This window comes from Rhinolophus hipposideros (genome assembly GCF_964194185.1).
Source record: "Rhinolophus hipposideros genome assembly, chromosome: 21".
Taxonomy (NCBI): Eukaryota; Metazoa; Chordata; class Mammalia; order Chiroptera; family Rhinolophidae; genus Rhinolophus; species Rhinolophus hipposideros.
The window spans coordinates 41,640,506-41,665,547 of NC_138067.1; the positions used below are offsets into that span (position 1 = coordinate 41,640,506).

Here is a 25,042-nt window from a genome sequence, read left to right on the forward strand (position 1 = left end):
GGGGAGGCAAAGGAGCCCCCAAAATAGCTCCTTGGCCCCTGGCATGAAGCCACATTCCTGCCCAGGCTAGGATTAGAAACAGAAACATTTCGGGGGGTGGAGGGCGGAACGGGAGAGCCAGCCAGGAGGGATTTCGTTGTCCTTTCCAGGACGGACAGTTCTCCGGGAGGAAGCCATGGTCTCTGGCAGGCTAGGCGAGCCAGGCCCTGAGGCAGCAGGAGACCTGTGCTCAAGGCCACTCACTCTAGGCCTTGGGAGCTGCCTGTGGGACCCCAGCTAGGAAGACCCTGTAATTTCTGATTTGGACAGCTTGGGCATTTTCAAACAACTCTGCAAAGTCCCGATGAGGACTTTGAAGAGGGTGTCCCTCCTCCTGCCTTCTGTTTTTCCTGCTACTAAAAGGGGGCGGGAGGGGTGAGGGTGGTGGGGGGTGCAGGGCCTGGCTGTTCCCTGGTGACAGTGGATTGATCTAGCGAGGCAGCACAAGCACACACACTTCCTCCACACTGCCACTGAAGGAAGAGACGCCACACTGTGAAAACAGGGAACTTTAGTATAAATAAGAGGTGCTGGGGGATAGGGAGGGCCCCAAGGGGCTTCCATAACTTAACACTCTTCAAAAGCACAAACAACAGCAAGGGGGGCAGGGCCAAGGGAGGGGTGGGCCACCCCTGCCCTGCCCACGGATGAGGGGCACACGGCAGAGCTGGGGCTCTTGTGAGTGGGGAGCTTCTCGCCTCCCTGGAGTGACCAGTCACATGCTGGGGACAGGCATGAAGCTAACACTGATGTTCCAGAGGAAGGGTCATTGTACTTGGCAGTGGGTGGGGACACGGCTGAGGCCACACAGGCCACTACATCCCCCCAGGGTTTGGGCCAGTCTGGGGACTCTCTGCCCCCCAAATCTGTGCATAATGGGGGACCGGAGGAGCAGTCCATCCGTTATGGTTAGTCTTGTTAATCCGTTGATCCGTGAGGTCAGCAGGGAGTTATGGCTAGGAGCGGGGGTGGGGGTAGGGGACCCCGACATCCATGGCTTCACACCACTGTGCCGCTTGGGGAATTGCCTGCTTGAGAGGAGATGCCCTGGGGAAGATGAGAGGGGAGATAAGAGGGGTTAGAGACCATGTGGGGCTCCGGCCAGCCCAGAGCCCCAGGCCGCTGCCACCTGGCCTTGCCCTTCAGTCCAGCCCAGAGCCCCCCACCCTCCAGAGACCGCTGCTCTAGGCTCAGAAACTTACATCTCCGCTAGCTTCCTTGTCTCAGCAGGCGGCACTTTTATACAATAATTAAAGTACTCAGGTGATCCTGAGCAGAGGGGACAGGGTGGAGGAGGAGGTGGGGAGGAGAGGGGAAACTGGGGTCCCCTCCTGACTGAGGGGGTGTCCTGAGATTCTGGGGGGAGAGAACTCAGGGACAGTCCTACCTCTACCACTGACTTGCTGGGTGACCTGGGCCAACTTCCTTCCCCTGCCTGGGCCTCGGTCTCCTCGTCTGTGAACTAGGGAGATAGAGGGGTCTCCTTCAGGACTTGCCAGACTCCCCAAATCCCAATGCCCCACTTCTGAGGCTCTGAGACTGGGCTGTAAGTTCTAGGGATACAGGACCTTATGATTCCAAAACCGCTCTTCCGAGGAATGAAGCCATGGCTGTCAGACCTGGCATCCTGCACGTGCGAGCCCAGACCCCGAGGAGCTCAGACGTGAGCCCAGAGCACCAAGGTTACAAGGTGCCAGACCTGTGCTCCACCTCCTGGGGCTTTCCTGAACCCCAAGGCCACCCCACGAGCTGGACGCATCCCTACCCATCCATCCATCTTCCAGCTTCCCTGTCCTAAGTGGAGACTAGGGACTTGCCCGAAGTCACACAGGGAGCAGAGCAGGACTGGACCCCGAGCCTGGGATTCCACAGTCTGTGCCTCCAGCAGTGGTCTCAGACCCCAACAGTCCAGACCCAGGCTGGAAGCTGGGCCCAAGGCTCAGTCTTGCCCATAGAGCTTGACCCACAATATCCAAAAAGATTTATTTAAAAAAATAGTATTTTCCATAGAAACACAAATCCAGCTTCAAGTAACAAGTGTTAAGACCTGGCCATGCTGGGCTCATTCATAGCCTGGCTCACTCCCAGCTGTCTCTTCTACCTGACCCGCTCTGCTTATTGTCACCAAGGGTTCTGAAGCCTGTCACTCTAAGATCTGAGACCCTAAGACTTCCATGGCTTCCCCTCACCCCACAGGGCTAGAGGCTGACAGTGACAAAGTCCTCTGCCAATACCCGCCTCTTGCTGGGCCCCGGGCTGGCTGGAGTGGCTGACTCACCGCCTTGCCCGGCCGGGCCCAGGTGCAGATGAGGCCCTCCTGGCAGGCGGTGATGATGCAGTCCTCCAGGAACAGGAGGACCGTTAGCCGCTCCTGGGCGATCTTCTTGCACACCAGGGGCTCGAGCAGCGGCACCTCATGGATGCGTGGGCACAGCGCTGTGCCCAGCACCTTGGCTGGGTCCAGCCGGCTGCGGGGCACGGGGCCACTGGGCTTGTCCCCGCTGCTGCCGCCCCCGCCGCCCCCCCGGCTGATGTTGCCCAGGCTGTGGTAGCGCTTGTGCTCCTTCTCGGCGCCCCGGTCTCGCCGCTCCTGCAGCGTGAGTGTGGCGAAGCGGCCGATGCTGAATGGCGTGCCCGGCTCCGTCACCGCGCCTGGGCCGCCTGCCTTGCCACTGCCCGCCGGGTGAGGAAGGCTGTTAGAGCGGGACAGCGAGCGTGGCAGGGGCCCAGGGCCTGGCTCGCCACCCCGAGAACTGCTGGCGACAGGTGGTGTGGTGCCAGGCGTGCTGGGGAGTGTGCGGGTGCGAGCCAAGGGTGGGTGTGGGTAAAGCACATCCTCGGTGAGGTCCCACAGGCAGAACTGCGTGTCCTGGCCAGCGGAGCCAAAGCGGTAGGTGATGGAGCCGGCCTTGGGCATCGGCGACAGCGGGGCTCCCCCTCCAGAGCCTGGGCCCGTGGCCTCTGGCTCCTCCTCCTCCTCCTCCTCACCACTCGGTTCCCCGTCACCACTGGCGGCTGCCGCCTCCTCAGCCCTCGTGGTGTAAGGGTCAAAGGCCACAGCATTGACCCAGGACTTGTGGCCGTGGCCACGGGCCACCACGCGGCCCTCAGTGAAGGACCACACGGTGACCAGGTCATCCTCACCACCTGTCACGACGTAGCGCCCGTCGGGGCTCCAGCACACGCAGAGCAGGCCCCCAAAGTAGCTCTTCATGAGCCCCCGCAGGAGCATGGAGTCGAAGTGGAAGACGCGCAGGCAGCCGTCCTGGCTGACACAGGCCAGATGCCGGCCATCGGGCGAGAATGCGAACTCGTTGAGGGGCCCCTCGCCCACCGCCCACTTGGCCAGTGGGTTGCGGGGCGCCTTGCTCTTGGCAGCGTAGACGGCGAAGCCCTCGCCCTGCTTCAGCAGGCTGTACTGGGGCGGGGCCGAGGCACACGGGTGGCTGACGTTGTACAGGTACAGGTGGCCGCTGGCGTGTGATGCCAGGAACAGGCTCTCCGACTCAGGCAGCCACTTCAGATACGTCACCTTGGTCTTGTCGATCAGCCGCTGCCAACGGAGACCGTGGGGGTTGGGAGAAGGCAATGGGCCCCTGGCAAGCTTCCTCCCCAACCTGGTTCCCCAGGAGGCCATCAGCCATGGCCCAGACCTCCTGGGATAGAGGCCCCCGCCCAGGGAAACTGACAGGCATGGGAACGCAGAGGGGGAAGGGCTACCCATGAGATGCCCACGGGAGTCTGTGGAGCCTACATGTCCCATCTTGGAAGAACTGTCTGCTATTTGTTTAATGCCCCCCACTGTCTTTACGTCAGGCTTAAGGCAACAAACTGATTCACAGGACATCAGCTCCTCCAAGGAAGGGACCTTTGTCTATCTGGTTCACTGTTCTACCCGCAGAGCAGAGCTGTCCACAGGAGGCGCCTGAGAAGTATTTCCTGGACACGTGAGTGACAACCCCATCCTGCCTGCTGCTCATCTGTGCTCCTTTTCTCCTCACAACTCACACCCAATTTTTCAACTGTGTAGAGAACCTAACCTCGGCTCACCCCCCCCCACCGGAGCCCAACCACCCTGGTCCCAGTGCCATCTACCCTGCAATGGCCTAACTGACCACCAGGCCACCACTGCCCGTGTCCATTGTCTACACGGTTGCAGAGCTGCGGTTAAAATGTGAGTCGGCTTCTGGCGCCCGTCTCCTGACCACCACAGCAGCCTTTCTCAACCAGGGCCCCGACAGAACTAAGCCCCAGCGCCCTTAGGCACCCACTGTAAGAATGGACTCACTTCCCCAAGTATCTAAGTTGCTTCTCATTCTTGGGAGAATTTAGAAAATAATCAGATCAAACCATTTCTGTGTCTATGGCTCAGGTGAACCCGGGGAAGAAGCTCTAAAAGCCCAAGTCTTTTCCACGCCTTCCAGACCTACATGACCTGGCCCTTCCCAGTGATTTCTCGGAACTCACCTACCAGTCTCCCACTCGGTAACTGCCCTAGCCACATGTCCTTCTTTGGGGCTTTTGTCCTAGCTGTCCCCTCTTCTCAGAATGTCCTTCCTCTGATAATTCTCCTTGCTTCCTTCAAGTGTTCATTTCAGTGTCATATCCCACGAAGGCCCCTCCTGACGACCCCATTCACACCTCACCAAGCACTCCCCATCCCCGCTCCTTGCTGGATTTTTCTCCACAGCACTCAGCACCTTCTGACATCCAACATACTTCACTTGTTTGCTAACTGTCTGTCTCCCCAGCGGGATGAAAGCTCCACAAAGCCGGGCCCTCTGTTTTGTTCACTGAGAGGCGACATCCCCAGTGCTGTGAACATGCCTGGCACAGAACACTCAGTAAATATTCCGTAAATGCATGAGCTAGGATATTTTGAATCCATTCACTGTTCCACTCATTCCCTTCTTCCATTCATGCATTCTGTAGAGATGGAACACCACCTCTGAACAGAGAAAGAGACACAGGACAAGAGTAGTCCCTGCCCATGGAAAAAGCCACCTGCTGGCATTTCCTCTCATGCCAAGTCCGCCCAGGACTGAGCAATCTCCACACATGATTTTACAACAGTCCTCAGTGAGGTAGGGGTGAGAATTCCATTTTGCAAAGAAGGGAAACTGAGGCTCAGGAAGGCACCGTCACCTCCTCAATGTCACACTGTGAGTAAATGGTACAGCAAGGATTTGAGTCCAATGCCGACAGGGCCCAGAATTTGAAGAGCAGAGGCTCTGGCTTCAAACAAGTCCCAACCCATGACCAGCCTCCATTCTCTAATCTGCAAAATGGGGACCACAATCCCCAACCCACTGGTTGATGAAAACTCCAAGAGTAATGCTCAGCATACAGCTCGCACAGTCCAGGGCCTGGGCACAGTAGGTGCTAGTGTCATAATTCGCTGCTGTCACACTGGCTGTCTGTCACCCATCCCACATAGCTGTCAGTCCATCCCCCTGCTCTCTCTTATCCTGTCCCCCTCAGGTGGACACTGCTCCCCGGGGAGCTGCAGTCTCATGGCAAACAGCACGTGGGTGGGTGGGAAGGAGGCCCCAAATCACCTCTTCATTGAAGAGCTTGCTGGTGTCCTTCTTGATGAGATCCAGGCACTGTACCTGGCCAGCTGAGAAGCCCACCAGCAGGGAGATGCTCTCTGTGGCAGCAGTGAACTGGTTGAAGTCATGGCAGGTGGGCTGGGTGCCCTTATAAATCCGCTTGTCAATTGGCTTGTTGAGGTCAATCGACTTGAGTGGCAGGAGAAAAGGAGTTAATAGCTTCTACCACTGAGAGGAAGGAAGAGGGTGTTGAGGTCGGGGGAAACCGCTAAGAGGAAGCAGGGTTAAATCCCTGAGGGAAGTGGGTAGGTGGATGGGTGAGTAGAGGGGGGTGGGGAGGCGACCACAGATAGGAAGGGGGATCCACATCTCAGCCAGTGTAGAGAAAAAAACAGACAGAAAGGGTTCCCCCCTCCCATCCCCTGGCCTAAGACCACAGCGCCTCCCCAAAGCTGGACTCCTCCACAACTTCGGGGTTCAGGGTCCCCATAGTCCCTGAGCTGATTCCTTTCTAGTCCCGCTCTGTAACCTCAGCAATTCCTCTGGGTCTTAGCACCACAATATCCCAAGCCCCCCAGAAAGCAGGGTCACCCAAATCCCCAGGACTCTAAAGCCCAACGTCTCAGGATTCCCTTCACTTGGGAGTCCCTAAATTTCAGGACCCCCATCACAGTCCAGGGACCCATTAAACCTCACGGTCCCCCACATCATCTCTCTGGGCTCTCAGGGTCTCCATCTCTTCTGGGTATCACCAGAAACTCCAGGGGTCTCCTCCCCTCTGGCACCCACATCACTATAGAGACAGCAGAGTACGCCCCTGTGGGCGCTCATCACCTGCAGACCTCCCGTCCGCTCAGAGATTCTTATTTCCTCCAAGATCCTCGTTACCTCCATAACCCCCGTTTTCTCCGGGGTTACCGCTAAGCCCCCCATCACTTCCGGAATCCTGACCTCTCGCTGCCCACGTCTCAAGGCCGCCCCCCAACACCTTCAGACGCCACACCCCTCGGCTCTGCATGGCCTCGGACCCCCGTCACCTACGGAGTGCCTGCCACCCAGCCGGGGTGCAGTCCCCCACCCCCCAGGACACTCAGCACCCCAGGACTGCCGCACACAGCTGGGGGGGCCTTCACGCCCTCAAGGTTCCCCGTCCGCTCCTGGACGCCCAGCCCCGGGGCCCCGCTCCCCTCTTCGATCCTGCACGGCCCCCAGGACCCCTTGCCCGCAGGGTGCCCATCACATCTAGGACGACTATCTCAGGGCCCCACAATTCGGGGACGCTCCTATCATTTCTGGGATCACCGAGGGGCCCCGCGATGCAGGCCGCTCACCCGTTGGCTCCCGCGGCGGCAGCAGCCCGGGTAGAAATAGAGCTCGCGGCCCAAGTTGAAGCAGACGCGGTCGCCTCCGGCCCCCAGCCCCGCGGGCGTGGCGGGCGGCTCCCCGGCCCCGTCGGGCTCCCCGAGACGCACGAGGCTGAGGCGCACGGCGGGCAGCGCGGGCCCGGGACCTGCGGGCGGCGGGGACGACGCGGGGCCCGCGGCGCCGGGGCCGGAGGCAGGGCCCGGCGGGGGCTGCGGCGGCTGGGGCGGCGCCGGGGTCTGGGCGGAAGCCGGACCCGACCTGCGAGCGGCGCCGTCGCCGGGGAGCAGCTTGTAGAAGCCCTCGCGGGTGCGGAACTGAGACTTGATCTCCGCGCAGTCCCCCATGGCGGCGCCGGGGCCCGAGCCGCCCTCCGCGCCGCCCGCCGCCATCTTGGGCGCCCCCCCGGGCCCCGCCGCTGCCGGACCGCCGCCCGCCGCCGGGCCCCCCGCCGGAAGCCGGGGCTCGCGCCGGAAGAGGTAGGGTCGTCGCCCGGGCGACGTCTCTTCGATAGGCAACAGGGTCGGGAGGCGGGACGAGCCCGGCTGTCACTCGGGTAACGGTTCTGGGGGCTGTAGGATGGGCGAGAAGGTGGGCGCGGTCTTTGTGTCGGGAGACCGGCGTGTGGTTGGCTGCGGGGGCGGGGCCCGCAGGGGAAAGGGGCGTGGCATTTAAGAAGCAGAAGTCCTTAGCAACGGCGCCCTGGGAACCGTTTGCCTAGCAACGGAGAGACCCTCAAGAGAAGGCCATTCCTGGCCTTCCCATGACCTCACAGATGACCCAGGTGAGTCTAATGTCTCCATATGCTCTCAACATACACCTTCCTGACCTCTAGTGTTTCCCACTGACAAAAGTGGCCACGGCATCTCCAGCCATTCTTCCCCATTGCTGATGATCCACCAAATCTCTCTGATCCCCATGTCTCCATAAAACCCCATCTGACCTACTACTGATTAACGGTAACCCCTAAGCATCTCCACATTTTCCAGCAACCTCCAATATATACCTCCATGACTTCACTATCTTCAACAATCTCACTGGGTCCTCCAACACCCACTTCTGATTCCAAAATTTCATCGGTCCCCGCAACACCCAGTGTCCCAATGATCCACTAGTAACCCCAAATCTCCTGATCCCAACAGTCCCCACAGACAGCCAGTGCTCCTGACTTTTGCTGAAGCCACCCCACCCCATCACAGATCTTCCCTGACCCACTTATTGAGTGGCCTCCCAGATTTCTCACTGGAATGTCTCAGAGGCATCTCACACTCAACAAGTCCTACCATCTTACTCCAAATTCTACCCCTCTCCTATGTCCCATTCCTAGGGCCAGCACTACCATGCCCCACCTGAGGTCACTCAGGCTGTAGACCTCGGTGTCATCCTAGATTTGTACTATTTTCCTTCACCCCATTTCCTGTTCCCCAGTCTTGCATTCTGTCATCTGAAGTCCTCTCTTCCAGCCCCTTCCTCTGTACAGTCATGGTCCAAACTCCTCTCTTGCTTGCCCCCCCACCCCCATCAGCTTTGTCTCTGCTCTCCCAGACTCCTATCTCACCTCCTTATCTACTCTCCACTTGGTATCTAGCAAGGTCTTTCTAAAGCCCAAATATGATCAGGCCCCTCCCCTGCGCAAAGCCCATCTGTGGCCCCCGAGTGTTCTCAGGACAAAGCCCTGAGTGATCTGTTCCTGCCAACCTTACTTTCCAACCTCATCTCTCACCACTAACTCCACACCATGTCCCCAAAAATGAGATTTGTGAAACTACCTCAGCCATCACATTCTCTCTTGCCCTTGGGTCTTTGCACAGGCTGTTTGTTCCCTCTGCTTGGAATGCCCTTCCCCACTCTGCTCTTGACCCTTGAAGAGACAGCTTAGGGGTTCTGTCAGTCCTCTGGGCTCCCCCAACTGGGTTGTCATTGCCTGGGGATGCATGTGTCTCCCCTGTAGTGTGTGAGCCCCAGGAAAGCAGAGCTGGAGCTGCTTGGTCACCTCTGTGTCCCCAGCACAGGGCTGGGCTGACAGGAGGCATTTCAATAGTCTTTTGATGGCCAGATGAATAAATAAGTGAAACAGATGGGAAACTATGCCAGGAAATGTCTGTGTTCCCAGCAGAGTCCAGTAGCCCTGACTTGGGGGCCATGTCAACAAATTGGTGAGCAAATGAATGAGTGACTGGGCCATAATGCGAGGGGGACGTTTTATTTAGAATAGCTGCCTTTCTTTTCCACCCCTGCCTTCCAGGGACAGAAATAACCAACAGTGAAAAACAACCCTTAACTCACTATGTCTAAGGGAAAACCTATCTACATGCTTGGGGAAGGGGCTGTGGGGCCTTAGTCATCCAGGTCCTCATCCTCCTCTTCCTCATCTTCCTCCTCTTCCTCTGCAGTGGCCAGGGCCCGCTCCTGGGCAGCCTTGAGGGCCTGCTCCTCCTCCACTGTGGGGTCACTCATCTCCATGATCTCCGGGCCACTGGGGTACTCTTGCTGAATTGGGGCTGGTAGGGACGGGTTGAAGTTCTCTGGGCTGTACTTGTAGCCCCAGCCGATGTACATGTTCTCAAACTTCCTGGAGGGGCAGCGACATACTGAGACATTTTCCCTCAAAGGCCCCCACCTGGACTTTCATTAAGGATGGGACCCAGCATAAACATGGCATGACCGAAAAGTTGTGCGTGGCAGGGTAAAATATGGCCACCGGGGTTCTCTGGTTATTTGGTCCTTTGGTATTTACTGAGCATCTACTAAGTGCCAGGCCACATCTAGAGCTGCACTGTCCAGCAGCACGCGTAGCTGTTGAAACATATATGTAGCACTTGAAACATGGCTAGTGTACCCAAAACACCAAATTTCTAATTTTATTTACTTTTCTAATTTTGCTTGTGATTTCTTCTTTGACGCACTGGTTATTTAGGAGTGTACTGTTTAATTTGTACATATCTGTGAATTTCCTTATGTTACCATTTCTGATTTCATTCCAGTGTGGTCAGAAAACTTATTTTGTATGATCAATCCTTTTGAATGTATTGAGACTTGTTTTATGGCCTAACGTGTAGTCTGTCTTTGAGAAGGATGTGTATTCTGCTGTGGTGGGTGGAGTGGATTTTATTTTCACTTTATTTCAATTTAAACAATAGAAATGATACTCAATTCAGTATTGGAAAACATCTAAGTATGTCTGGGACAATTTGGGCACATGAGTCTACATTTGCAATTGTAAATGTTGTGAAATCTGAATATAGATCAAATATTTCTGATGAAAATTTAGCAGCCAAATTGACATGTGTTGTAAATGTAAATTTCACACCTGATTCCAAAGACTTAGTATGAAAAAGATAATGTAAAATAGCTTGTTAATTTTTATATTATTGATTTCATGTTGTAGTGATAACATTTTGGATATTTAGGGTTACATAAAATATATTCTTAAAATGAATTTTGCCTGTTCATTTTACTTTTTGAATGTATCTACTAGAAAACTTAAAATGATATACGTGGCTAGTATTTTATGTATGTTGGACAGCGCTGGTCTAGATGTGGGGACCTAGCTGTGAACAAATTAAACCAGAATCCCTGCCGTGGGCCTACACTGTTACAGCAGGGGTGTCCAAACTGCGGCCCGCAGGCCAACTGCGGCCCATGATCCATTGTTAATTGGCCCACAGCAAATTCCAAAAATATATTTCGTTTACTTAAATTAACCAGGTGAGGCAATATATACTTCACGAGTGAGTGGCCCGGCTGTTTGTGTATTTTACCGCATATGGCCCTTGGTGAAAAACATTGAAAAAAGTTTGGTCACCCCTGCTCTAGAGAGAGGAGATAACAAAGACAGAGTTGGCTGGGCCTGGTCAATTCACCTGTCCCGGAATTTTAACTAGAGAAGGAAAGAGAAGCAAATGGCAGAATAGGCAGGGGACTGAGAGGCAGGGAAAGAGGCAGAAGGAAGTAAAGGGAGAAAGATGGAGCAGGAGAGATGGGAGGGGGATGAAGAGTTTGCCATGGGAGCAGTTTGGCTTTGACCTTGCTGTTCCCAAGAGAATTGTTTCCCTCCAGGTCTTCCTCTGAGACTTCAACTACGCTGCTTCCTCAGAAGCTCCTCCACCCCTCCCCACCTGGCTCCTGTGGTCCAGCGACCAGCAGCCTCACCCGGGAGGTTGAGCTTGCTAGGAAGGCAGGATCTTGGGCTCCACTCCAGATCGCCCTTTAACCAGGTCCTCCGTGAGTCCTAGCACAGTTTGGGGAGCTCTGGTCTAGAATATCCTTCTGCTCCGCCCCCTTACTTCTTTCCCCAAAGATTTCAGATCAAGACTGCTTTTCCCAGGAATCCTCCCTTGATCCCCTCAAGACATGACAGACATGAACTGTCATTGGTCCCTTCACTCTCCCTGGTGGTACTTATTTTAATTTGTAACAGGATATTGGGGGGAGGGAGAACTAGGGGGAGTGGGAAGAAGGGTGAGGGGTGCTGTACAATTAACGCCTATGTTTCTCCTCTGACTGCTCCCAGGGCAGGATCCATATCTGCCTTTTCAACAAGGGGCCTGGGGCCGAGCATATAGCTGGCAAATAGTGACATTTAAGCCTTTATGAAGAAAAAACAAGGATGGATGAATGGATGAATGGATGGATGAATGACTGGGTGGTGGATGGGACGGTGTATGGATGGGTGCGGAGTGGAGGATGGATGGGTGAGTGAAGCTCCTAATTTGGTTTCAAAACAATCCTTTGCTTTCAGAGGGATGTTGGCAAGTTAGGCTGTGGCCAGAAGAAGGGCGTTGGCAAAAGCAAGTCTGCCTCTTCCCTGCTTCTGGAGGAGAAAAGAAATTGCCAAGTATGTGGTTAGAGTATCAAGATGACATGTACTCCCGCCTCGACAGTGAATCATAGCAGCGAATACAGAGTAGGTTCATCATTGAGATGGGAAAGGAAAATCTATGAAAAATCGTCATGCCATCTGGTGGAAAGAGCTAGTAAGTGCGCCATGGCTGCAGATGGCGCCCTCTAGTGGCTGAGCAGGAAAGGGTGGGATGTGCCTGGTGAGAGAGGTGGAGGGTGGGCAGTGCGTAGCTGCTGATGCAGAAGTGACTTTGGCCTGCAAATCTTTTGGGAGCAACTGGTGGGGAAGATTTCTGGCCCACAGAGAGAAGACCCTTCAAATTGGAAGAACTGTTCACAGAGCCCAAGGAAGGAGTTAGCTTCCCCAGAGACGGGACTCTGGCCCTGTCAGGGCCACACCAAAGGGGGCTCCTGAGTCCTGTCGGCTCCATGACCTATACGTCAGAAAAACCTGGGCCAGGAGGCCAGAGCTCCAGGCTTGAAGCCAGCACATGCTGTGTGACCCTGAGTCAGTTCCTTCCCCTCTCTGTTTCCCCCATTGTCTTAGCTGAGGGCCTCATACTCTTGTTTTGGGATTTCTCATTTTAGCCCCAGTGGAACCCCTGGGAGCTAAGGGAGGGGGTCAGCCTGGGGGCTTCCCAAAGGGGGTCCTCCCAATCTCTGCCCGCCCTGTGAGTTGTTCCACCCAGCCTGGCTCTGAAGAAGTTGTAGGGGCTGTCTCTGTTGGGAGGGACTCAGAAAAGACCTACTTGCCAGTGGCGTAGGCGTAGGCCCCTGGCCAGAGGTTGGAGCGCACGACAGCCACGGAGTACTGCGGACAGAGGCTGCAGGACAGGTGGGCGGTCCAGGGTGACATGTGCATGATTTCTAGGGACGTGAAGAGCACCAGGGAGGTCAGACGTTCGCTGCTGGCTCCCCACACCCCGCAGAGCCCCCTGGAGGGAAGGGACGGAGGGAGCAAAGAGGGAAGATGAGGAGGGCCGTGAAGTAAACTGTGGTGACTAACTGCACAGGCTTCAGTGTTCGAAACCTGGCTGCGGACCACTCTCTCGCTGTGTGGCCCCAGGAAGCCACCTCACCTGTCTGAGCCTCAGTGATCGCACCCCAGAAGTGGGGATACTAATCTCGCCTCCCTTGCAGGGTGGCAGTGAGCCCTGTGACCCCAGACAGGGCAGTCGCTGTGATTCTCCTCCCAATGGACCATGTTTGGACTGGGAGGTACAGGGTAGGGCACAGGCTCTGGACCCACAGAAATCTGGGTCCAAACCTGGGCTCTGTCCATTCGCACATTCTCAGCCTCTCCCTCCTACGTCCAGGTTCCTGCGGCCCCATCCTCAGGAAATTTCTGTCCCTTCTTCCAAAATGCAGCTCAAGTCCTGCCTCTTCTGGGGAGGCCTCCCTAACTCTCTCTTTTTCTCTTTCCTCAAGATCACGTGAGACTCAAAAGACCACATCCACTATCTGAGCCGTGCCACGTGCCGTACGCAGCTCACAAGATGGACGAGATGGACGTTTTCCCGTAACCCATGCGGAGGCTCTGTGCCGATGAGAGAAGAGCTGAGACTCAGAGAGGCGCCCCCCCCCCCACCGTGTCGCTGCCCCTCCCTTTCTCCTCATCTCCCCCCTGGGTTGGCACTGTGAGGTGAGGAGGACAGTCACCTGCATCTTCAGAGAGCGGCGTCAGCAGTGGGGGGCCAACCTCCTGTTCCGCCTCCTCTATCCCTTCATCAACCTTCTCTTCCTCCTCCCCGAGCTCCTCCTCTTCCTCCGTCTTCTGCAGAGGGTTCACCCAAGTGCAGCGGCCCTGGAGATGGGGGAAAGGTTAGGTGACACCTCCAAGGGACAATGTCCGGTCTGCACCCTGGGAGGAAGTGAAGGGCCTGGCAGGACACTGGGGACTGTCCTCGGCAGCCCAGGTATGGGCAGGAGGACAGCGTTAGTTACACAGGTGGGGGTGGGAAATGGGCCAAGAGAGCAGTAGCACTGAGGTGGGGATTCCTGCATGCCGCTGGCTGTGTGGCCCCCCGTCTGTGCATTCATTCATTCATTCATTCATTGGATTTAATAAGCACCTACTACATATAGGCACTGCAGTAGGTGCTGGGGACACATCCTTCAGGAAAGAGACCCAAGTCTCTGCCCTGTGGAACTGACATTCGGCAGCCCTTATGATCCTCTCTTTGCCCATCTGTGAAATGGGGGTGTCATGGGTTCCTCTCTCATTGGATTGTTGTTGGGTTACATACATGACATACTGAAGAGCTGATAAATGTTTGTTGAGGGAATGAATGATCCTGAGTTCACAGCATATCACAGACCTCAGTTTCATCAACCATGAGATGCAAATGACAGCTGTACCATCTCAGGAGTTATTGGGATTCAATAAAACCTTGTAGAGTCAATGAATGTTTATTGAATTAATGAATGAATGAACGAATGAATGAAAAGTTCCTAGCACACAGCAGCAGGTATTTCCTTGAATGAATACATAACTGCATAGAGAGTTCAGATACATTAGGCATTCAATAAATGGAGGTCCACCATCTCTTATCCACAACTCCAAAACCTGAAAAGCTTTGAAAACCGGAAGTTTTTTATGAGTCATTTGGCAGCGTCTTCGACCTGACTGACGAGAGGCTATGCCGTTTTGCTGCGGAAATAACACCTTTGAATACAGGCTGCCCACCCAGCTCTGCTTCGGCTGTTGCATAATACCTGGGATGTGCACTGTGTCACCTTTTTAAAATCTGAAAAATTCAGAATCTCAAGTTTTATCCGGCCCCAAAAGTTTCTGACAGGGAATTGTCAACCAATACCTGTTGAATGGATGAATGAATGAATGAATGTTATTTAGCACAAAAGCTAGCGGAGAGCAGGTGCTCGGCATTGCTGGGGAGGCGCCCCTGAATCACCTGGTTTGCGACAGGTGCGGGGCTGGGGTGCCCGGTCCTCACCTGCGGCAGGATGTGCTGCGTGTGGTGCACCCAGTTGGCCAGGGAGTCCACCAGCTCGAGCACCGGGACGCCCTCAAAGTCGGGGTTCTCCTCGTACGAGTCGCGCCCCGCGCCACCCTCCTCCTCCTCGTCGCCCTCCTCCTCGCCGAACTGGTAGAAGCCGAGCGGGCTGATGTGCGTGGCGGCCGAGATGCGGGCGATCTGCGCCCGCAGGTAGTTGGCCTCGTTGCCCGGGAAGGGCGGGTAGCCGACGACCGGCGCGTCCAGGTGGCCGGTGAAGAACTTCTTGATCTTGCGGGCCTGCACTATCTGGAGCGGCGAGACGTGCGGCAGCCGCGTCCACGGCAGGCCCGGCTCGTTGCACACGAAGTACAGGTACTTGTTGGTGCCCGTGCGGTTCTCCTCCTTGGGGACGACGGGCGGCGGCTTCCACGTGGGCTTGGGGATGACGTCGGGGACCTTCTCGTCGTCCTCCTCGCCCTCCTCCTCGCCGGGCGCATCCGCGACCTCGCCGCCCTCCGTCTCCTCCACTTCCTCCTCCTCTACCTCCTCCTCGCCCTCCCGGAACTCCACCTCCGCCACCAGGTAGCTGCGGCTGAGCCCCAGGACCTTGCCCCAGAAGCGGCACGTGTGGATGGGCTGCTGCTCCACCAGCTGCTTCAGGGCCATGAAGATGCGGAAACTCTCGTCTGAGCTCAGGCCGACGCCCGCCTGTTCGAAGTAGAAGGCCGACTCCATGACGTTGGGCACGGCCGTCTCTCCCTGCAGAGGGTGGGGTGGGGGGCACAGGGAAGAAGGCTGAAGCCCTGCTCCCTGGCCTGACTCATCCGGTCTAGAGAGCTCCACCGCTGGGTTACAACCCAGCTGCTCCTGCGACCACTTCTGGCAGTGAGACGCAGGGGTTCTATGGGGAGGGCGTCCCTTGATGGAAAGGAAAGAGAACACCTGGTTGAAAATTAAAAAAACAAATATATAAAATGAAATTATTTAAAAAAAAAAAAAAAAAGGAAAGGCAAAACCACACCAAGAGGAAAATCCTTTGTTCCTTTATCCCTCTCCCTTGTTCCTGCCTGAAATGAGACCTGGAGTTAGAGCAGCTCTTGGGAGCAGGAGGCAACACAGATCTCACAATCTAATGGTGGTGGGGCTGAAAAATGGAAACTGCCTGGTCACCAATCGCAACACTGACCTGCCCTACCTCTCTTGGGCTTCTGGTTTTATGGAACAAAGAAGCCACTTCTACTCATGTTTTCTGATACTTGCTGCAAAATCCACTCCTAATAGATACTCCAAATCACGAGCAATTTGAGAGGCAGGTCTTGAACGCAGGAATCAGTGATTTTGGAGTACGATGGTGAAACGTCCTGCCCTCACTGCCTCCTTTTTTACTTTGTGCTTTGTTTGGGGAGAGAGGGAGGGAGGGTGGGAAAAAGGAGTGAGAGCAAGTAAGAGAGTGGGACTAGAATAGGGAGGTTTTGGCCCAGCCACCCCCACAACCATGTAGCTACAGGCTATCCCCAACACTGTTTCATTGTCAGTCAGAAGTTTTTATTAAAGACTCAGTGGGTGCCAGCCCCAGGCTAGGGTCGGCACTGAGATATATCAGAGAACAAAACTGAGATCCTTCCTCAGGAAGTCAGCACAACCCGCCCTTGGCTTTGGTCTTGGCCAGCCTGACTGGGCCAGGGAAACACACAGCCCAAACCAGGGAGACCATGCCCCTGCCAGAATTTGAAATCAGGAGAGAGGGAGAGAGGATATGGTAGGCAGAATAATGACCCTCCAAAAGATGTCCATGTCCTAATCCCTAGACCTGTGAATATGTGACCTTACATGGCAAAAAGGGACTTGCAGGTGTGATTAAATTGAGGATCTTGAGATGGGGCAGATGATCCGGGATTATCACAGTGGACCCAGGGTAATCACAACGGTCTTGACACATGTAAGAGGGAGGCAGGAGGGTCAGAGAAGATGCGATGACAGAAGCAGAGGTCAGTCAGAGAGAGATTTGAAAATGCTACACTGCTGGCTTTGAAGCTAGAAGAAGAAATGTGGCAGCCTCTAGAAACTGGAAAAGGCAAAGAAACAGATTTTCCCCAAGAGCCTCCAGTAGGAAGCCAACCCTTGCCAACACCGGGACTTCTGACCTCCAAAACTGTAAGATATTACATTATGTTGTCTTAAACTCCCAAGTTTGTGGTGATTTGTTACAGCAGCAATAGGAAATACAGGGGCCAACTTCTGCGCGTGGCTGGAAGTGAAACACGAGAATGGGGGAAACATATAAATGTGCAGTGGCTGATCCTCTGTGTGTGGAAAGATTATGGAGGCCAGTTTGCAGAGACAAAGAAAAGACTGAGGGTGAGAGCTGATTAGCTCGGGTCCAGCTATTCCTGAGGCCCACCTAAAGTAAGTCCCCTGATTCTGGGAAATGCCTTATATTTTTATGATAAATCCTGCCCCTCCCCTTTATTTTAGCAAGCTTTAGTAGGTGTCTGTTTTTGGAAACCAAGTAATTTTGGCTCATATTCCTGTTCATCCCTCTTAATTTGGCTCAGGGGAAAAGGCTTGCTTGTGGTCCAAGAAAACATAACAAAGAAAGACAGATAAGCCCTACTTAATTCAAGGGGCAAAATCAGATTCAAGGATGAGTTTCTTATTTGGGAACCAGCGTCTGGAAAGTATAATGATCCCCGCTAAGCAATTGAAAGCTCAAGGTAATAAAAAGTTTCAAGGTGAACACATTTCCTCCAGTTCCTATATATGGCTGTCTGAGTCATTGGTCATTTTCCCTGAAGAAGTGAGCGTTGTAGCATTAGTCCATTTACTTGTTCATTTTTGTTAGACACACTAAGGACTATTTGTCTCCTGTTTCAAGTGCACTGAAATATCATTCAAAGAGTTACATAAATTATGAAAAGCTGATGTAATACTTTGCTAGGGCTGCTGTAACAAAGGACCGCAGACTAGATGGCTTAAACAACAGAAACTATTGTCTCACATTTCTGGAGCCCAGAAGTCCGGACCAAGGTGTCAGCAGGGCTGGTTTCTTCTGAGGGTCGTGAGAATCTGTTCCACGCCTCTCTCTTGGCGTCTAGTGGCGTGCTGACAGTCTTTGGTGTTCCTTGGTTTGTGGCGGCATCTGGTCAATCACTGCCTTCATATTCACATGGTGTTTTCTGGGTGCGTGTGCCTGTAGCCCAAGTGAAGCTCTTATAAGGCCACCAGTCATATTGGATGAGGGCCCACCCTACTCCAGTATGACCTCATCTTCACCAATTAGATTTGCAAGGACCCTATTCCCAAATAAGGTCAGATTCTGAAGCATTGGGGGTTAAGGCTTCAGCATATGAATTTGGGGGGGGGGACACAACTCAACCTATAACAGATGGTTAGTGTGCCAATGAATGACGGTGCTTTAATTGTACCAGTTGATGTCAAACATTTTGCCACAAGCACACTGAAGTTTTCCTAAAGGTGTATGTATATACATTGCATTCTCGTTTTTTTAAAAAACTCCTTGTAAACAGAGTTAAATGGACAATTGATTACATCGTCTTCCTGTCTGAGAGCATAGGGCTCCCTATCACTGCACCTCTCTTTTGAAGTTCCTGATTATTCTCATATTGTTCACAAGTGTTTGAAGTCCTTCCTACAGGAGGATTATATAGTCCCACCCCCACCCCCAGTGAATTCAAGAGTGGCCATGTCACTTGCTCTGACCATTTGAAATGGCAGTGAAAGGAACATGTGTCACACCCAGGCAGTAGCCATAAGAACCCATATGGGGTTTGTCCTCTTTTTCCTCCTTTGCAACCGTGGCAACGTGTTGCTTCATGTTTGTTGCAGCATAATGATGGCGGTAGGCAGTTGATGAGCAAAGCTCTCTTGCCAACCCTGGATGGTCAGGTCCTGTGAGTGAGAAATAAACTATGATTTTAAGTCACTGAGATTGCTGTGCTGTTTGTTATCCCCCCAGATGTGGCACACCCTGACTAAAACTCTGTAGTAGGAGAAAGCAATTCAATCTTAAACACAGTACAAAAGCTTGTTTGCCTAATTGATGTTTCCATCAGCAACTCAGGGGGGCGCAGACTAAAAACTTAATCCCAAGACTCACCATCTTGCCGCCAGGAGAGAAGATGAGGGAGTGAGCATAGGAAACCCCCACTGGGGTGTGTGCCGGGCCCATGAGCCGATGACCATCACCCTCTTTTTTGGAATCCCCTACCCCCATGGCAATGGAGATCGTGTAACCAGGTTTACATGACCTCACCTGGCCTTCCTGGCCACTGTTGATGGGAGTAGGAGTGGACAACTGCCCCCACATGACAGATCAGACCCTGCTGCTCTCCTCCTGCAAACTGCTTCTTTTGGGTTGGGGGGCAGTTAGGGGTGAGGGGAGAAGACAGCCCTCAGTGCCCCTTCGCTGGGAGCCACCTTGCCAGCCCTAGACTGCTTGCAACCTGACCATCAGGTGGGAGGAAAACTTCTCTCTTGTCGAAGCCACTTGTCTCCATTTCTGTGACATCATCTATTTCCTGCCTTACAGTGACCTGGGTTGTCCAACAAGTACAGTAAGTTGTCAGTTTTGGGACGGTGATACAATAACACTGAAGTTAATCTAAAATTATACATGTGAGAATAATCAGGAACTTTTCAAAACAGAGGCACAGTGATAGGGTCTCCCAAATAGCCAGACCTGCTCTGCAGCGCTGTACACAACAAGCAGGAACAACCCCCACCCAGAGGGGGAGGCACAGACTAGAGAATACAGAAACAGAAGGAGTCCACAAAGGTGTGTATAAATGGTAGAGGTGGTATTTCTAAGCAGCGAGCAAAGAATGGATTTTTCCCTAAGTGCTGTTGGGGATCATGGCTAGCCATTTGGAAGAAATAGAAAATGAGAGAATGAAAGCTCTTCCTGCCATCAGAGGGAAAAATAAATATAAAATGCTGAATCACTGATTTCTTTGAGTCTCTTCCTAGAAATGTACACAGGCCACAGTTTTGCCCTTCTATAGACCTCACATTAAGAACCCCAGCTCCAAGTTCTAAGGGGGTGGGGCCTCCTGGGAAAAGGCACTTGAAGGGGGCGGAGCCTCCCAAGTGATTGAATTTCAACAGGGCGGAGACTCAAGAGCCGCGGAGTTCTAAGGGGGTGGAGCCTCTAGGGACAAAGCATTCCAAGGAGGTGGGTCTTCAGGAATTTGCGTTAGGTGGGAGTGTGACTTGGGGGTGTGGGGGAAGGAGGGCGCGCAGTTCTAAGGGGGTGGGACCTCCCCAGGAGAGGCTGTTGCTCGGAAGCTGAAAACCATGTTCTCAGGTAAAACTGTCCTTCATGCCTAAGACTTGGATTTCCACCTGCACTCTGCTCGCAAGGGTGTATGTCTTTGTCAGGTTGTCATTCCCGCAGCCTCTCACCATCCCACCTCACTGTCGCCAGAATCCTAGAATCTCAGAAGCAGAGAAATGAGCACAGACCAAAAGCATCTTCAGATAGGGTGGGGGTTGTAGCACGGGTGGAGGTCACAGTCCTGCCTTCCTGGTCCTGTGTCCCGCACTTCCTAGCTTCGTGCCCTCTGAGCCCAAGTCCTTCCTCTACAAATAGAAATAATAAATAGCACTTGCTTTGAAGGGTTCTTTCAGGGTTGAAAGCAGACCAGGCTCCTAAAGCTCTTAGCAGGGGGCCTAGGAAATGTCAGAATTATCATAGAGAGAGTCTTCAACAAACGTTCCTAGAAGAGTGAAAGAATACTTCACCCCAATTTTAAGCAGTCATCCAATTCTGGAAACAGAATTGTGTAATTAAATATTACGAGGATAGTAGAATTGTTAAAAAGTCATGGTAGAAGAGTTCTTAGTCTCAACTTACAACACGGAAAACTGAGTCCTGGGGACCGGGGGCAATTCAGCGTTGAGAGACTGCAGGAGGCAGTGAGTTTCACAGAAAACATCTGCAAAGCCATTATTTTGGGGAGGGAGGAGTAAGTGATGGTGGAAGAGACCAGTGTCCACCTCCATATGGCAGCTGGAGTCAGCTTTCTAAAGAGCAGAGCTGACCAGCGTTCCTCTGCTTCAAGCCCCTCCATGGCGCCCCAGTGGCCTCCGGAAAAAGCCCACGCCCCTCAGCCTGGCATTCAAGGCCCTCTGTGACAGGCTCCCGGCCTCCTCCTCCTGGCGTACACACTGGACTGAGACTGTCTGTTTCTGGTTGGTGCGGTGCGCTCCATCACCTCCAGGCCTCCGCATTGGCTGTGCTGAAGCCTGGGCCACCACTCACCCCCCCACCCCGTGCCCCTCCACACTGGCTTACTCACCACCTCCTCCTCCAGCTCCTGCTCGCCCTCACCAGTGCTACCGCTGCCTCCCCGGACAAACAGGGCCTTCTGCCTCTTGGCCATCTCATAGGTGGGCTGCATCTCCGGGTCGTCCCTCAGTGTGTCCAGCTTGGGGTGGAACCACTCCGTCTGTGTGGTGCGGTTCAGTGACTCCAGGATGGACAAGGGGTTCTCCGGCCGCTGGTTCAGGATTTTGGTCAGCAAGTTCACCAGGTGTTCATACCTGCCTCCCGAGCGAGGGAGAGGGAGGTGGGAAACGTCACTCACTCAGCTCACTGCTGTGTGCTTGGCCCAATGTCTGGTGCTGGGGACACAGTAGAGAAAAGGTCCCTGCCCTGGTGGAGCTGATAGTCCAATGATGGAGAGACCATTAACCAAATATGCAAAATATATAGTGTCGGGTAGTAATTTCCATGGAGACAATAAAAGCAGGGTGTGGGGACTGGGAATGCCAGGGACAGGAGATGGTTTGCAGTTTTAAACAGGGAGGCCGGGAAGGCCTCACCTAAGTGACATATAAGCTGAGGTCTGAATGAAGTGAGGGAGCAAACCACACAGCTACTGGGGAGGAAAGAGTGTTTCAGTCAGAGGGAACAGCAGGTGCATAGGCCCTGAGGTATTTTATGAGTCTAACATAATCTTGATACCAAAACTCAAGGAAACTAGGACAAAGGAAAATTCCATGCCAATCTCATTTAGAAATATAGATGCTAAAATCCTAAGCAAAACATTAGCAAATGGCATCCAGCAAGGACGTGATTAAATTGAGCTAATGACAGGGATGTGAGACTAGACTGATATTAGGAAAGTAGAAAAAAATAATTCCTCATATTAATATGTTAAAGGAGATAGGAGAGATTACTTCAATAGGTACAGATGAAACTGTTTGCTAACACTCAACACCCATTCCTGATTTTTAAAAATATAGCAAACTACGACTAGAAGCCAGTTTTTTATAATTGTATAAAGGGTGGTCACAAGTAACCTACAGCACACACCAAACGTAATGGTTAAAGATGAAATATTTTCCGCTATGAGACTGGGAACGAGGATGCCTACTTTCATGACTTTTATTTAATACTGCACTGGAGGTCTCAGCCAATGCAATCTGACATTAAAAAAAATTGAAAAGGAAGAAGCAAAATTGCCATGGTTTGCAGATGATGATTGGGAAAGATGTGCAAAGGCCTTGAGCTGCGAGTGTACCTGGCATGTTGGAGGTCCGTGTGGCTGGAGTCGAGTGAGGGAGAGGGGCTGTGAGAGGAGAGCAGGATGGTAACAGTATGGAAATGGCTTCCCCAGTCAGGCACTATGCTGGACACTTGAGAGAATGTTCAATTTTCACCATGATCACATTTGAGGAACCATTCTGATTCCCCCTCTTCAGAGGGGGAAACAAGCTTAGAAAAGTTCAGATCATGCGGTCACACAGTGGTAGCACAGCTAGGATTTGAAACCAGCTTGGCCTGATTTCAAAGTATGTATGCCTGCCTGTGGCATGGAAACCCTTTGGCAACAGTCTTGGGCGTGATGGAAGGCCATCGTTGAATTGGGAAGGGTAAGGAGAGGTCAGAATTAGCCAGGGGTTCTCAGTAATGGACCTTGAAGTTCCTGAGGGCTGGGTACTGTTGAAGAAGAGCTACCGTGTTTCCCCGAAAATAAGACCGAGCTGGACAATCAGCTCTAATGCATCTTTTGGAGCAAAAATTAATATAAGACCCGGTCTTATTTTACTATAAGACCGGGTCTTTATAATATAAGACCGGCTAGGTCTTATTTTCGGGGAAACACGGTAGCAGTTAATTTTGTGTAGACTCTAGAGGATGAAGTTTGGAGAGCAGGCAGCGGCGGAATTATACATGGCCTTGAAGGCTGTTGGGAGGAACACGAACCTTCTGAAGTCACTGGGGAGTCGGGAGGGCTGGGGTCAGCTTTGTGCTGTAGCAAGACCTGTTACTTCTCCAACCGCATCTCCTTCCACTCTCCCTCGTCCTTCCTTGGTGCCAGTCACACCAGCCTCTTTGCTGTTCCTCAGACACAGCAAGCCTTTACAATGGCTGGGTCCTGTACTTGGACCACTCGTTTCCGTTACCTGCAAGGTGCTCTTCCTCACCTCCTTCAGGTCCCTGATCAAACGTCATCTCCTCAGAGAGGTCTCCCTGACCTCACACTATTTAGTATGCACTTCCTATCCCCCTTACCCTACCTTTTTTGTCTTGGCTCTTATCACGTATTTATTGTTCCTTCTCCCACTAGAATGTGAGCTTCATGAGGAAGTAATGGGTAGAGGGCTGCTGAGAGGTGTATTATGACTGCAGCCAAGTGGCCTTGACCTACCTGAAGCAGGCAAGGTTAGTGGATAACGGCCACTGGAGCCAAATCTTGGCTCTGTCACATCTTACCTGTGTTATTTTGAATATGGGATCTAATGTCTCTGTATCTTAGTTTCCTCCTCTGTAAAATAGGGACAGTAGATGAGCTAATCTCAGCTGTGAGAACTAGAGGCTAATGTGCAAAGGCTGGCACAATGTCTGGTAAGTAAATGTTATTTTATTATTTAGCTATTGTTAGTAGTTATCCCCCCGACTCCTACTAGTGTGAGTTAGATGCCTCCAGAGCACTCATTGGGTTTCCCTGAGGGACAATCCCTTCTGACTGAGGCAGGGTCTTGGCGGGGGCTCTCCCTGCTTGGGTCCCGCCCCTGCCCACTCCCAGGCCCCTTCTCACAGGCTGAGGTCGCAAGTGACGCTGGTCTGTAGCAGGTAGGCCTTGGCGTTCTGCACGGCCAGCTCCCTAGGCTCCGGCACAGGCACCTCCATATGGAAGGGCATGAAGTCCAGCTCCGAGGGCGTGAACTGGAGGGCAGGATCATCCCTCACGTAGGGTCCGTGCTGTGTGCCCTTGCTGAACTGCAGGTCTTCTGGCTGGTACATGCTGAACTGGCCCAGGAGGCCGGGCTGGGGCTCCTGGTAGGCAGACTCCAGTTGCTGGAAGAGGTTGTCTTGGCTCTGCTGGAGTTGCTGCACTAGGGTAGTCTGGATTCTGTTTTCATTCAGATAAGGTTGGTGCTGGAACTCTGAGGGAAAGCCTGTATTCATGGGCAGGTACTCCATGCCACCCAATTGAGGTTCCTCAGCCTGGAACATCAAGTTCTCAGGTTGGGTCAGGCCGGCCCCTTGTGACCAGTCCAGGAGGTTGGCCTGGCTCGCCAGCATCTCCCGAGGGCTCTGCAGGATCTGGGCGTCAAGCATCTGCTGTACCTCTTCGGGGACCACAGGCTGGGGTTGAGAGCGGTCCGGACTGCGCGAATGCTCGGAGACCTGGGAACTCCTCTGCCTGGAGGACTGCTGGTAAGGCGGCTCAGGGTCGGGGGGAGAGTCCCCCATAGTCCAAGAGGGGTCGCTGACTTCTAGGAGGAAGGCTTGCAGACTGGCAGCCCACTTGCCGGCTCCAACATGCCGGTTAGCGGCCACGCCAGCGGCGCGGGTTTCTGCCGAGGGCAGGGTGGGCCGTTACCAGGGTAGGGCACGCGGGACGGGACGCACGGGCCTAGGAGCTGGTTTCCACGCAGGCGCAGACTCGTGCCACAGGGGCTTCCAGTCTTCAGCCGGCTCCTGGGCGCGCTCCCCAGATACCGCGCAGCCCCACAACTGACACAGCGGCAGAGACCAGAGACTGCACCCACGTCCCAGACCCGCGATCTTTTTTTATTTTTATTTTTTAAAGGCAAAGCACCGCCCCGCCCTCCCCGTCTCACTCCCCTTCCCCACCAAGCTGTCAGCTGTTCCCCTTGGTCTCGGGCTCCCCGGCTTCCTCGGTGACGGTGGCGGCGGCAGCGGTGGCGGCGGCGGGGCTGGGGGTCTTCACAGCGTCTTCTCCGGCAGGGGTGAGGGTCTGGGGGCTCCGCTCCTCCTTTGCGGTCAACCCACCCGCTGCTGCCTCCTGGTGACCG

At 53.7% G+C, this 25,042-nt stretch overlaps 3 protein-coding genes across 7 annotated transcripts in view; all 3 read right to left on the reverse strand.

Annotated features, from left to right (window-relative positions):
* Nucleotides 1-532: 532 nt before the first annotated feature.
* DMWD (DM1 locus, WD repeat containing) lies at nucleotides 533-7,426 on the reverse strand. 4 transcript variants are annotated; one of them, XM_081031410.1, is made up of 6 exons: nucleotides 7,156-7,426; nucleotides 6,923-6,996; nucleotides 5,598-5,780; nucleotides 2,318-3,592; nucleotides 1,427-1,501; nucleotides 533-1,086 (listed from the first exon to the last, which is right to left on the reverse strand). In XM_081031410.1, exons 1-6 carry the CDS (start codon nucleotides 7,343-7,345, stop codon nucleotides 1,039-1,041), a joined length of 1,845 nt encoding a protein of 614 aa, XP_080887536.1. In that variant the 5' UTR covers nucleotides 7,346-7,426; the 3' UTR covers nucleotides 533-1,038. The 4 variants fall into 4 exon arrangements, with proteins under 4 accessions (XP_080887536.1, XP_080887537.1, XP_080887534.1 ...); XM_081031411.1 differs by lacking the exon at nucleotides 1,427-1,501 and having other exon boundaries at nucleotides 7,156-7,425; XM_081031408.1 differs by having other exon boundaries at nucleotides 6,923-7,425.
* A 1,720-nt stretch (nucleotides 7,427-9,146) lies between these two features.
* RSPH6A (radial spoke head 6 homolog A) lies at nucleotides 9,147-24,476 on the reverse strand (the record flags this gene model as incomplete). The annotated part of the gene is made up of 6 exons (XM_081031412.1): nucleotides 9,147-9,525; nucleotides 12,545-12,662; nucleotides 13,455-13,599; nucleotides 14,750-15,511; nucleotides 21,070-21,313; nucleotides 23,818-24,476. The coding sequence occupies 6 exons, from the start codon at nucleotides 24,474-24,476 to the stop codon at nucleotides 9,291-9,293; spliced, it is 2,163 nt and encodes a 720-aa protein (XP_080887538.1). The 3' UTR covers nucleotides 9,147-9,290.
* SYMPK (symplekin scaffold protein) overlaps nucleotides 23,622-25,042 on the reverse strand; it is a 34,831-nt gene continuing 33,410 nt past the window's right edge. For both annotated transcript variants that reach the window (XM_081031407.1, XM_081031406.1), the window contains one exon: nucleotides 23,622-25,032. In XM_081031407.1, coding sequence (XP_080887533.1) covers nucleotides 24,868-25,032 — 165 coding nt within the window. In that variant the 3' untranslated portion in view covers nucleotides 23,622-24,867. The remainder of the gene's footprint in view (nucleotides 25,033-25,042) is intronic.

What these genes read in the sequence shown, in the direction of transcription:
- DMWD (XM_081031408.1), bottom strand. Translation starts at nt 7,345, where the DNA reads ATGGCGGCGGGCGGCGCGGAGGGCGGCTCGGGCCCCGGCGCCGCCATG. An exon ending in GCCGCCGCGGGAGCCAACGG is followed by an intron (nt 5,781 to 6,922) that starts GTGAGCGGCCTG and finishes CTGCCACTCAAG; the next exon opens with TCGATTGACCTCAACAAGCC. An exon ending in GCAAGCTCTTCAATGAAGAG is followed by an intron (nt 3,593 to 5,597) that starts GTGATTTGGGGC and finishes CTCCGTTGGCAG; the next exon opens with CGGCTGATCGACAAGACCAA.